General features: G+C 35.4%; 1 protein-coding gene across 1 annotated transcript in view; it reads right to left on the bottom strand.

Annotated features, from left to right (window-relative positions):
* The window catches only part of LOC129360476 (follistatin-related protein 5-like), a 173942-nt gene that overhangs the window by 110302 nt on the left and 49152 nt on the right, over positions 1-14488 (bottom strand). Inside the window, exon 4 of the mRNA XM_055030744.1 lies at positions 6100-6348. Within this exon, the coding sequence (XP_054886719.1) occupies positions 6100-6348 (249 nt within the window). The remainder of the gene's footprint in view (positions 1-6099; positions 6349-14488) is intronic.

The raw sequence follows: 14488 nt of genomic DNA, 5'->3' as shown, positions 1-14488 counted from the left end.
AAATCTACAGGCTGAAGAGACAAACAAGGTCCCTTTAAATGGAAACTCTTGCATGTTTTTATAGTGCAGCTTAGAAGAGGGGATTGGCTTGTTGTGCATTGAGACCGTTTACAAGGCAAGACACAGTGGTGATTCTTGAGGATCTGTTGATGCAATAAGTTGTTTCTCAGTGGCTAGAAAATTTTGAACTCGAATTTGATTTTCAAATTAATTGAAGATCAATTGAAGCACCTTGTTGCCAATTTTAACTAAGTATATTTAATTAAAACCGTACACTATAGATACTTTGAACTTGTACATGATGAATTTGAAGATGCTTCAGTATGCATATATTTAAACATACTCCAGTTGGAATAAAGGAGTTATATTCTATATACACTTCATACAGATATGATGCAATATATAGAAAGAAAAACAAATGAATGATCTGCAGCAACATAAGTATGTGATGCAATGCAAAAAAAAAACAATAAATAAATCTAGAGACAGTGGTAAAATATATTTATTAGGAGCTGTCTGATTTTCGAAATGTATGCTCTCCCTGGTAATTTATTATGTAGGATGCACTGAAAGCAGCTGCTTTTTTGTTTTAATCTTAGCTCTACTCGCTTTTGCTTCATAGTGTTTCCAGGCTAAAAACATATATAAAATATTCACCATCATGTGCATATTGCACTTTGCAGGTCGGTCAGGCTTTTGTGCACCACTTGGTATTCAATCAGGTCTGATCCTGTTTAAGTTACCATGCTGTGCAGGAGGAAAATGGGGGTCAGATCCTTTCCCCAGTACTAATGAGAAACTTCAGTCAACACATGGCTGTCATTTTTTATTCTGTCTTCCTCAGCAGATAAGCATCACCGTGAGGGTCTGGATGATAAGGCCTGTCCATTTCCATGTTAAAAAAATTTAAATCATCCAGCTGGGACCAAAGCCGATAGTGATTCAGCTTCTTTCCATACGGATGTCACTTCCAAAGCAATCAGTCAATGACTGCAAGATTGAACTTGCTCGGGGGACTAATCGTCCGTCTCTTAAATTAATATGAGACAGAATTACTTCATTGATCAAGACATGCCCTCTGCATGTCTGCTGATGATATGTTGTCTCATTAAGTCATGAATATGGTAAATATCGACAACATTTCATAGCTTCTCTGACTGAAGGAACAGCAATGCAAGCCCTATAGTGGCTTCCAAAAGTATTCACCATATTTTTAATTTTTCACATTTACATCACATTACAACCACAAATTAAGAGTTAATTTAAGGTGAATTTTATGTGATAGACCAACAGTAAGTACAGCAAAATTGTAAAGTAAAACTAGAAAAACAGTTTCCCAGAATATTTAGCAAAAAGAGTAGTGTTTTTATGTTAATCTCTCTTTACTTGTGTGTACCAAAATAGGTGAAAAAAAAAATTGATTCGGATGAAACCTACAGTATGTAAAGGAGTACATTCTCAAAATAATCACAGTTCTGTCAGAACATCAAGGGAATGCACAGCGTGAGCGTGCATCTTGTCAATTAATGCTCATCAACAGACTTTTTGTCTCAGCATTTCAGCTGATCTTTCTCTACAAAAAGATATACGATGATATCAAATCAAAACAGCATCATAACAGAGCACTCACATTAATTAAATACTAACCTGTATTTCAATCACCTTCAACCATTTGAATTATTTCTATGGATGTGTGGACAGACCATTTTTTTTCATATGCTTGCTGATGTATAATGTCCTTTTGTTTTGTTGCAAAACAGTATCACTCATGAAGAACAGGAACACAAAAGTCTAAAGTTGTGGAAAGGTTTAAAGAAGGATAAGGTCATAAAACAATATCTCAACTTTTCTACCTCTAAATCCAACAAAAATAACTCAGCAAATGCTACATTTGACAGATCATCCATGCTGTGGAGAAATCATCATGTTGAAGGGAAGTTTTCCTTCAACAGACAGAAGATGGGAGGAGTTACATTGAGCAATCTTGAGGAAAGTCTGTCCAGGACAAAAGATGGCTAGAGGCTGCAGGATAAGTTACACTTCCTGAAGAACATTTAGAATAGGTCTGCAGCATTTTCATCTGTTCGAATGAACTACTCAAATTCCACACCTAAATCAAATTGAAAATCCACAGTAAGACCTGCTGACAGACACTCTATCCAATTTGACTAAGTTTGAGATATCTTGCAAAAATGATTTAGATGTGCTAAACTAGTAGACATCTTCCAAAACAGACTTGCATCTTAATTTCAGTCTATATATAACAAAATGTTAATTTTTTTCCACTTCTAGAAGTTTTTTTTTTTTTTTTTTTTTTTTTTTTTTTAATCTATCAGTTAAAATCCCCCGAGCAGCATATTGAAGTTTGTAGTTGTCAGTAAACTTAAGATTCAAGGGGCTGGAATACTTTTCAAAGACAATACAGTTTTACGAATGTGTAACTGTTTCATAACAGAATATCTTCAACCATAAAACAAACATCAAACATGTCAATTGAAATTAAAAGTAAATTTGTCTAAAGTAGCAATGTTATTCCTCTAATATTACAATCCACATTCTTCTTTCTTAAACCCACAACTTTGTAGAAAACTGAAGGGATTTTTCTCATTTCAATAGATAAAAAAGTATGAATTCAACTAATTAAATTTACTCTTGTATTAAGACTGCAGTACCTGCTGTCACTTTAGCGAAAAGAGATCACAAAATATTAGTGAGGGATAATATGCTATTGCGGCTTTTGTTTAGCCGACCTATAGGAAATATGGATAGAATTGTGGCAGTCAGCAGAGCATTAGAGGAGGGGTCATCCATCTGGGGCTGACAGTTCATTTAAAAACAGCCTGTGGTTGTAAAACTCAATCAGTTTAAAGCTACTTTAACACACAATGGTTCTTTTGCTGCTGTCACAAAAGGTATCGGATCATTGGAAGCACCTCAGTTCCCTAAGACAAAAACTAACATGACATGATAACATTACAAAATGCCTTTAGATTGTTGGTTCATTAAAAGGGCTCTACTGAAATCAATGACATAATGTCATTCAGATCAGGTATACTGGACAAAGAATACTGTATATTCAGAGCAGACCACTGTACTCAACTTTACTAAAGTTACGAAAGACAAACCAGCTGCATTTGAAAGTGATATTCTGAAAAAATTACTTTCTTCAATATTAATGTGGAATGCTTTGTGGTCAATAACTAATTCTAGGGAGTATTTACCGCCTGACCAGAACACTGAGGCGGCAGCTGTGGCAGTGGTAAGAGACCACAGCAGCCCATAAATAGCAAAAATCTACAAATACTTGAGACCCCTTCTAAAAACGCACAAACTGCTTAATAGTAAATGTGCCTCAAAATGCACTAATACACACAGCAGAAACCGCCTTAGGACTACTGCAGAAGATGAGATCGGTATTCTTCCTTTTCTCCACTATAAGGGGTTCAGCCAATCAGCACCAAAGGAAAATGAATGGCCTTTATTTTGCTTAGTAATTTTATTGTTTAAGCTCTATTACTGTTGCTCAATTATTCATTCCTTTTGACTTACATAGGTCCTTTTGTTGCTAAAAATTTCAGCAGCTGTGTGATTTTGAAAAAATCTTTGTTCCCCTGTGTAAAAGCTTTAAGCTTTTAGAAAGAATATGGTAATCATAGTTTTATCTATTTTTACACTTTTAAATTCAAAGCCTACAGCAGAGATTTCAAATCAACCAAAGGGGGATAAAACTGTTCTCTCCCTTGAGTGCTCCTCCATTGAATAATTGATTACATATCAGTCACAGCGAAAAGAAAACCTGGCGAGACTGAGCAAGGAATGAAATGGAGAAAAAAAAAAGAAGTTGTGTATCTTTTAGTCCTCCTTTGGCTCCCGTCGATCTAATATTGATTGCCTGACATTGGTCAAATATCCCATTCTGCATCTTGAATACCGGGTGTAGAAAAGGAGGGAAGAGGCAGTCTGACAGGACAAGGTGCAGGAGAAAGGCTGATTACAACCATCACTCACCAGGGTATCATTGATCTCCAAGCCTTTTTCTGTGATTGAGATGACTCACCGGCTCTGATTGTTAACACTAGCTTTACTAGCATTGGATTTCTTTTTACACCCTTAATGTATGCCATCTCATGTGGCATCTTCTAGATCATTTATTGTGGTGGGAATTTATTATTTTCTAAATTGTACTGACAGCTTTTATGTCTAAACAAAGGATTTTGTGCAAATGTTTTTTTTAGTTTGATGTGTTGCTTTGTTGTGTCAACCATAGAAGGTTTCATGTGAGACAATATATAGATCTAAGAGAGCCCCTCTCCCCATCTTCTATAAATTTACTTTTCAAAGTTAACAAGTAAACAGGAAAACTGAAAAAGACTTGCTACATTATGCATTTGCTCTCTGTGAGTGTTTTGTTGCTTTTCTCTTTGCCCAAAAAGGATCAGCAATGTCAGGAGCTCTTATTTCAATGATGTCTTGGATCAGAAGAATGGAGAAGAGCCTCATTTCATGGGACTTGGAATAATTGCAGTGTTTATACACAAACCATGGTGAAGCACAGTCAGGATTCTCTAGGGAAATATGAACAATGTAGAACCATGGCCCTACCTCTACTTTTAAACAGAGTTGTGCATTTCAAAAAGTGCTGCTATTTTCAGATTGTGTGCTTTATTCTCAATGTTGCAACATCTATGCTGTGTTAAAGGAGCGTTGTTTTGCCAGTAAATCACAGTCTGGGTACTGCCGTGTGCTCTTTGTTGCTGATACGCAAAACAAGTTCTCCAAGTGTTGATGTGCTTTTACTGTCATTACCAAAGATGCAATAAAACTCACAAGATGACGACGGCGTTGGTTGACAGTATTCTCAGTAAGAAAGTGCTTTAAATGTGAATGCAAAATTAGCACTGTGTTGCTTTAAAATATGTAAATGACCTAATCAAACAGAATGACGCTCTGTCATGTAACTAGTAAAACGTGTTTTGCTGTTATATGTCAGCTTTGTGTTGGCTAGCTAAGCTGAAATAACGCAAAAGTACCCTAATTATGTCACTGCAACTGTAGATTTTATTTTATAAATCTATAATCCCTACTAGGTTACTATGCTAAAGGAATTAAGGAGTCCTTTACCATATGACTCCTTAATGCTAAAGGAGCATTAAGGCGCTATATGTTTTGCTTGTACTGTTTGACGGCAACATTTGTCCAGCGTAGATATACAGAGAAATACTTGCCCTCCACACAGATTGTAATTTTCTTCTAAGTACGATTTTGTAAATGAGAATAAATAAAGTTTATACAGGGAGTAAAGACTGCAATCATTGATATTTACTCAAGTTTTCTACAGCAAATAATACATACCGTAGACGTCCAAGGACATTTCTGGCTGTAGGTAGGTGGGGTTGACCTTAATCTTGTTGAGGGCACCAAAACCAGCTCTGAATTGCTACACTGATTCACAACTTTCCTCACATTATTGTGATGTTGGTATGTGGTTCAGTACCTGATTCTTGGGAGTATTTATTATTTAACGTATTCACAGGACCACAAGAACCACTGCCGCCCATAAATATCTAAAATTCACAAATACTTGAGTCTCTCTATTAAAATGAGTATAGATACCCTTTTTAATGGCTCAAACACAAAATATTCCTTAATATGCACCAATACGCAAAGTGTAAACTGTCTTACTACCACAGAATCTAACATCTACAGTCTTCCTCAACTCTTCAGGGTAAATCACCATCAAGGTTGATTGGCTGCTTAGCAGACACCAGCCAATGACCAATTAGCATTGTGCCTAGTATTCCAATTTCACAAACCTGAATTTTCTGTTGAGCATTTTAGATATGCTGTACAAATAAATTCATCAGTAGGGCAATTTTATGTTCTGCAGAAAATTCTATGAATAGTGACCCACAAGCAGGCGGGGGTCCAAAAAAAAAAAGTAAAATATAAAAAACAAAACACTTAAAATGCATAGACTTTTTAGCACCATAAACTCAACAAAATGTAGATCCTTAATTTTACAGAAGCAATTTCAATGGCCTTACAATGAAAGCTCAACTAAACGATCCATCACCAAAGGTAGGTCACACAGTCACTTACCTTTGTAGAAGCACTCCTCGCTGTGGATGATGGTAATCCTGTGTCCTCGAAGACAGGAGGCCCGGTGGAGCTCGCAGTGGTTCTGGTACAGCTTTCCATCTGAACCACATACTGGTTTGTAGTGTGGTTTGCAATGATCCAAACACCTGCACTCCCCTTGGTCAGTGTCATGGTTGATCACACAATGGCGTCCCAAGCCACAGTATTTATGCACACATGGACTTGGATAGCTGATGTGTCCCATAAAACCTAGAGAGAACACAACAGGAGAAAATGAATCCATTTATGTTTGATGTATTTATGCATCTGCCAGAATAGATGAAAAACCCTGGATTTAAGCTTCTATTTTCAGATGAATGTATTTTTTTTTTAATTCACAGTCTGCTTGATAGAAAAGAACTATCAGCAGTGGAAGGTTTATGTCTCACCAGACCACCAATCAGTCACATGCATAAATAAAATTATTATTTGGCAGTACAAAGGCACCACTGAAATGATTTGTGTTTCTTCAACAAACTTGAATTTAACATTCATTTGATGAGAAAAACTACCTTTGTGTGATAATGACTTTTCTTCAGTAGTTTAGATTGTTCTTTTTAGGAAGATTTTTGGTCTTTTACTGGTGAGTCAAAACGGAATAATACATTTTAATTGAACACATGCCAAAAAAGAAAGAAAGAAACGCCATACAAAGGTGATAAATTCTATCTTCAACTTTTCAGACATGGCCTTGCACCTAAAAGCTCCATTTCTGATGTATTCAAAACTTTTTATTTCTTGAAAAGTGCCAGGCAGTCAAATAAATACAGATGTAACACATTTTTACCTCTCCATGGAAAATTAAAAAAAAAGATAAAGCCTCTTCAAAATATCTCAAGGGTTGACGTTTTCTATAATAATGTAGATCTAAACACTTACTGGCTGGAATAAATCAGAATCCAAATCTTAACCACAGTGCTTGACTGGCAGAGTTATTACACGCTTTAATAAATTTGCCTTTAATGCAGGAGTTGATGGACAATGTAAAAATACAGATACAATATTTGGTAAGGCAATATTTAACAACTGGAAGGTGAAAAATGTGAAATAGAAGTTTTTTTTTTTTTTTTTTTTTTTTCTAATCGGGGACTACAAGCTTTCTTACATAAATGACCCCCCCTCCAGCCCTGACCATCACCCACCCCAAGATTTGAATTGTTTAAGATGCATAGGGTTGTGGAGTAATTCTGTTAAAGATTTCATGGTTTTGTGAAATTGTGACAAAAAAAAAAGTGAAAAGCAACATAACTCCATAATGAGAAACATTAGAAAAAAATTGTAAATTGTGCAAAGTGGTCCACTGACAGAGTCATACATTTTACAAGTAGCATAATGACATTTCAAAAATGTAATTTCTACATAGTAATTCAAGAACCAATATCTTTCTTTTAGTGTAACGTTAAGTTGGAACCAAAGAAGTTCATTTTCTAGCAACTTCAGAGTCAACGTGGGCGTCTGAGTCATTTTTCTGCTCCTGCTTCATGGCGCCTTCAACTAAAGTCTTATTTAAACAAGAACATGCACCCATTTATACAATCAAAGCTCTTCTGTGCATCATACAGGTGTTTTAACAGGACATTGCCATAAAACAGTGCATAAGCTTCCCCCTGCCAACGTGACTTACTCCTCACATGTTAATTTATGCCTTGTAATCTGCATTTGAATGAACACTTCAGACTGAATGACCTGAGTAGGAGTAATGTGTGCCAGGGAGGAACTAGCATATCTGGAAACAAAGTGATCCTTTCAAAAACAGCAAAGACAGAAACCTTGAACATTTTATTCAACTTAAAGGTAGAGGCACAGAAGAATAGAAGGAAGATGAGTAGAGTTACAACACAGCAGGTATGGTGATAAAGTTATCACTGTCTTTAAAATTACTTCATTTCTGGGGCAGTGAGGGTAATTTCTTTCATAAATATTCTATCAGGGGTTCTTTTCAGAAATGGTTTTATTCTGCTGTGGTTTGCAGACTTTTCGATCTGTATAAACACTAACAAGTCTTGACAGGCCTCGGTTTAGCTCACACACCGTAAACTAGCTTTTCACACTTAAGATAGTTCTTTTGACTATCTTTAAAGAGTCAAGGGATACATTAGGAACAGAAAAAGAAATGTTAGGTTTTACGACAGCATGTTGATCAAAAGGTTATGAAAGGAGGAAAAAAATTGTTAGATTTAATGTGTTAATAATCATTAATAACTTATGCATTACATTAATTGTATTCAAAAGGTTTTAAATAGTTTTCAAATGTCACTTTTCAGAAAACTTGTTCCATCTGAACAGTTATACATATTAAGGTCCGTCCATACGTGTTCATAGACATAAATATGAAACAAAGAAGAAGCTGGAAGACATTTAGACAAACCAGAATCTGCATCAGTCTCTGTCATTTTTTATTTTTATCATTAAAAACAGGTCAGACACCACATCCACAATGTCTGAGAGTGCATGCTTGTGCATATTATGACTTTAAGAGTTTTTTCTGTCTCAATGTGTTTAAGTTTAGAAACTTTGATATAAAATGTGTTTTCTTACTTTTAACTGCATAGGGGTATCTCTACAAAATAGGCTAAACTTCAAAACTAATAGATTTAAACTCAGATTTCATTTTCACGTTACTTGTTGGATGCTGCAAAAAGAGGAGAGTAGCATCCTGCTACACTTCTACCTCTTCCTGTGGACCATTATACGGCTAAGTACCCAAAATAACATGTAATTTATATGATTGAAGATATTATCAGATAGTGTGCCTTAATAGAATATTTTGAGAAAAAAAAAGAACATCACAGTTCTTTCATGACCAAAGTCATATAAAAGGCACCTGGATTCATTTATTTATGCTTTTTTTTTTTTTTTGGCTATAGACGTATTTAAAAAATGTGGAGTAAGAAAGTGTGTCCCTTTCTCAAAGACAACTTTCAATGTCTGGAAGACAGAAACACACAACCATGCCAAATCACATCTGCCAACAGCATTGTAACAGGAGAGTTACATGTGAGCAGGTACAAATGTAGTCTAAATAAACCACTTTTCAGTCAATATTTCACACCGTTTCATATTCCAACAGATGGAAGCATTTAAATTTGAAAATGAGACGAGCAGATGTTTGTGGTAGTTCAGACAATTTAAAAACCTTTTTAGCAAAATCAATGACAATAAAATTTATACTCAAAAATGGCATAATTAATACACTAATTTATGACTGGCATTATTAAGATGTAACTTTTAAACTAAAACACATTTTGAAAAATAAACCAAAATGAGTTCAAGTAAGAATGGTTAACTTGGATCCTATTGTGCAGATTAGAATCATTTTAACCAATTTGAACTGAAATTAGAATTAGTTCTTGCTAAGAATGCACAATACAGCCTGTCACGCTACAGGTGAAACTCAATAAACAGAAGAATCATCAGGTTATTTCTATGATTAAACTCAAAACATGGGCCTCTAAACATAGATCACACAGATTGGTAAGTGATTTATTTAAATGGTACAAACTAGTAGTCCACAGATTAATCAGTCCGACAATAAATTGGCCCCGACTTGCTTAATTTTGGAAGATCAGTAATGATTTTGCTACTGATCTTCCAAAACAACACTGTTCCAAAACAACACTTAGCAAATTTCCAGACTAAAAAAAAATGTCACTGGCAGTTCAGGCTTTTTAAAGATTGATGATCAGCCAAGTTACAGTCGGTACTTCAGACCTTCACACAATTCACAAATTATTTGCAATTATTTTTTTATTGTCTGGCATAAAAATTTAGTTTATCTTTGTGCCTGAATAATTTTACTATCAAATATTTCGGTTTCATTTTTGCTAAAAGAATAAAATAAAATGTTTCCAACAAATAACTGTAAAAAATTTAGCAAACACGTAGAATGAGCAAAGTGCTGTACAGCAAGTCTAATAAAACAGCAGCAATTAGATAAATGAGTATAAATGTTTCTGTGCAACAAAAGCAGTGAAGGCAAACATAATATGAGCAGCCATAAAAATATTTTTTATATAAATGAAAAGAAAAACTAATATTTGCAATCATTCTCACTAAAACAATGAAAATATGGCCAATGTGATAGTCACATTAGTCACATTGCATGGTTTATGGTTTACGGCTATGTTATAATTATTGACAGGAGATTAATATTTCACTGGAATAATTACAATCTAATGTAATTAGCTTGGAACAGAAAACTCTCTGCCTCAGTTATTCAGTCACAGGCAAAAAAATATGAACAAGATGGTCACCTGTAGACCCTATGAAAGTGGTTAAAGTAAGATATAAACATGGTTGCCAAGAATACAATAAGATTGATTTAATTATACACAACTGTAAGTTTTGCACAATTTTTACACACACATCTTTATTGATTTGTCAAAACATAGGAAAGATATTTCAGAAAAACTTTGAGAGCCATCAATACAAAATGCTCAAAACCAGATCTTGTATTTTCCAGTCGGATATGAGGGTAAACAAAGTCACTTAAACTGTCTCAATCACATCGCAGGACTCCCCAAATGCAGTCCTGCCTTATCCTCCAGCAATCAGAGAGGATTTAGACGAGATATGAGTCTGAATGCTGTGACCTGATTTGAGTCAGTCAATTTGCTAGTTTATTAATTCCCCGTGGTGCCATCGCGTAATGATTATTCAGTGAATTTGTGCTGCACAGCCAGGCATCCTCTGCCACCAGCAGGGTCAGCGAAGGGCACAGCGATTTGTTGTCAGCATGCACATCCAGCTGTCTGCTCAGCTGACACCACGCTCTAATGAGGAATGGTGGACAGCCAGTCATTTACTGCTAAAACTGGTATTTTTCAAATTACAGACTAATTTTTTTATGTAGTCAAAGTTTTACAGACACAACTCACCAGCGCACAGAGAAGAAAAATAGAGGGGTGCTTCAGAGTGGCTAATATTGAATAGTGTAAATTTCCCTCAAGGGCTGCAGAAAGTAAAAAAAAAAAAAAAAAAAAGATTTTTCACAACTGTCAACAGCTTATCCTTTACCTGCTGTCATTGGTGGCCATGCTAACTAGCCTTAGCAGTTTTAGCAGACTATGCTGCAATGAACCAGCTGTAAAAAATAAAGTTAATGAAAAGCTTCTGGTTGGTTGTTTTTAGTTAATACTAGGAGTAAGCAGAAGAGCTATTGTTTTTGTTTTTTAACATACTGCAGCATTAAAGCAACATTATGTAAAAACAAAATATTGTTTTAATGTTTATTATGTAAAATGTTTAAAAGTATTGAATACTTTTAAACATTTTACATAAATGTGACTGAGGATCGTGACTGTTAAAAATCTCTGTTATTTTTAACAGTTTAGACAAATTGCCCGTGCAATTAGTCAGACTTTTATCATCTACGCTTTCTAAATAAATCAAGCCTTTTTTAAGCTACTGTGACCTGTACAAGTCTGTTCTTGTTCTGTTCAGTAACACAAGTGACAAATGCAACACTCTCGATGTCGGTTTCCCCTGTCATCTCCTGGTCACCTCCAACTTGTTCAGAACATTTCAACTCACTCCCAGACAGGACCACATTACACTTGTTTTATTTTAACTACACTGGCTTTGCCATCAGTTTTAGGAAGAATTTTAAACTTGGATTTGTTTTTAAAGCTCTTGCTGGCTTTCATTTAGTTGTTGAATTGCTTTATTCACACCAGGTCCTTGAGGTCAGACAGTTAACATTTACTTACAGTTTCAGACAAAAGTACATACGTCGGAGTGAAGGGTGTTTTGTTGTGGCTTTATTGATCTATAACTGAACTTAACCTTTTTTATTATTATTATTTTATTTGTAAATAATAATTTCTATCACTTTTGTTAATTACAGTTTTAGCCATTCAAGGTCGTAGAAGAATGGAAACAATGATTTTATCCATATTGCCTTTTTGATATTTTCTTTTACAGACTATTTCTTATTTTGGTTCTGAACAATAGCAAAAATGAAGTGAATGTAATAACGCCAGACAGAACACCATCCCAAACAATAAAAACATTAATTACAAAAAGGGCATTTCTGAACTGCAGCTCAGAACTCTGACCCACTTCACTGCTTTTCTTTATTATAACTAATTATTACTGTGAGTTATTCAAGGAAACGAGCTGCTAGCAGCGCTGCTAACTCACCTTAAAAAAAATTAACGCTGTTAAACTCATTTACGATCCTCTGTATTCAGCATTTCTCAGATAGCAGAAGGCATGTAAGTATACAAGTTTGACAAAATATTGTACAATAACCGAACAGACCCATAATACTCCCCACTGTCTATTTACTGAAGTGATGGACCAACCTGACTGCTGTCTGTGTTCGTCACCCCCTCTGTTTTCACGTAATAGTATGATCCCAGATCCTGTTTGCTACAGTCGCACCGCTACCGAAGTAGATGCGATCTCGGCAATAAATTTCAATAAAGACCGAAAAAAACGTTACAGCTTAATGCAAAACCTGTGGCACAGAACCGCGAACGTTTAATAAGATCAACCTCGTCGCGCATTGGAAGCAGCTTCACTCAAACCAGCAATGAGGGTTTTCGCAAGACCACGGAGGTGAAGAAGCAAACACCTTGCTCCTTCAAGCAATAAACTCCTACTGAACGTAAGAACAGTCCTTCACAATACTGGAGAGCCAACCAACCGAGCTCGACTCCATGAGAAGAGGCCTTTTAGTACACAGAAGCAGGCTGCTAGCAAAGCATAGCATAGCGTTCCTTCTTCTGTTTTTTTTTTTGACGGTTCGCTAGCAACGTGTTGGTGCGCATTACCGCCACCAACTGGAGCTCAGGTGCCAACGTGCTTATCTTTGGAACAATAAATTCAAGGAAGTGGAGATGGTTGCCATCAATTTAACTGATTAAAGATTCAGGGTTTTGTAACTCTTGTTACTAGAATGATATTTATTTTATGTACACTATTATCAGTAATGATTAAGAGCATTGGTCACATGGTGTTGCATATTGTGAAATTAGAGTCCTGGATCCTTAATTTTGCTCAAATGGACAATATTGATTGTTTTTCTCATAGACTGAGTTGTTCCCACCATACAGCTGCAGCAAACTGATGGCAAATAAAAAAATTAGGTGACCTTGAATTGTTATTTTTCACCTTAAATTTGTTTTTATATCATTTATAGATTTTTTGGGGGGGAGGGTCTTGTGATTTATAACTATTCATTATTGGCATGGAAATATATCACCCTGGTATTAAAATAACCCAAAGAACCTTTGGGTTCTAACATCATTTTGAAGAAAGACATTCCTTGATGCATGTGAAGTATTTACACACTAGTAAATGTGAAAAGATACAGCAGATATACTTTGACATTGCCAACACATTTAGATATAATTCAAAGATGAACATAGGACTTACCATCATCTTGGAAAAAAAAAACATTTCAAAAGCATGCTGTATGACGCCTTTAAAAATGCATCTCGATAGTTAGTTTTCATTCTGAATCTGAATGCCCACATCCACTTAGGCAACATGTTCCCAGAATCTTGTGAAATCTTTTTGACATGTACAAGATTCTTTTTCTATCATGTTTTTCTCTCTCCTTCTCTAAATGGAGACTGTTGGACTTGCATTTATCTGATCTTTTCCATCACAACTACTCTAAGTCCTCAGAGGGAGAAGAGTGTAGTAAACAACACTTAAGACTCTGGTTTCACTCAGTTCACCAAGTTAAACTGGCTCTCAAATAAGAAATGGAGATAAAACAAAATTGAATCAGCAACTACAATAATACTGCATTCAAGTAATGTCAATTTCTCACAACTCTTCTTCACATTTAGGTATTAAATGTGATTTCTATATTATATTTTAAGTCGATAGTCTCCTGATGTTAAGCAGTATTTTTATTCAGCCTTTTGTCATGCTGTCGGGCAGGGATGCTCAAACCTTTTGAGACCAAGATCTACTTTTTTTCTCACCAGCCGCATGAGATCTACCTCATGACACGAAGACATAAAAAATGTAAATTAACCCGATTAACATATTCTATACAAATATAACATCAGTTATATCAGAAATGATAGTGACAGAAAACCTAATGTGGTTTCTTCCTCAGAGAGATTCTGACACTGGGAGCAGGTTACTGGTTTCTCAGTCAGAAGCTGGTTGCAAACCTGAGGTCAGCAGGTGTCAGTCAGTTATGGCAGATCTGAAATTTGGTTTGATGACATCAGTATGAGAAACTATAGACTGACAGGAGGAACCAAAGAGCTCTGTTAAAGTAAAGGCAAATCTTCTGAATCTGGGATATAATTAATTTAATTTAACATAATCATTGTGGTAAAAAACATTTGTTTGTTAAAACTTAATCAAATATATGTTTCCTATT

This window comes from Poeciliopsis prolifica, unplaced genomic scaffold, assembly GCF_027474105.1.
Source record: "Poeciliopsis prolifica strain line A6 unplaced genomic scaffold, Auburn_PproV2 SCAFFOLD006, whole genome shotgun sequence".
NCBI lineage: Eukaryota > Metazoa > Chordata > Actinopteri > Cyprinodontiformes > Poeciliidae > Poeciliopsis > Poeciliopsis prolifica.
Note: the sequence above shows the minus strand (reverse complement) of the source record. Positions and strands in the feature narration are given on the sequence as shown.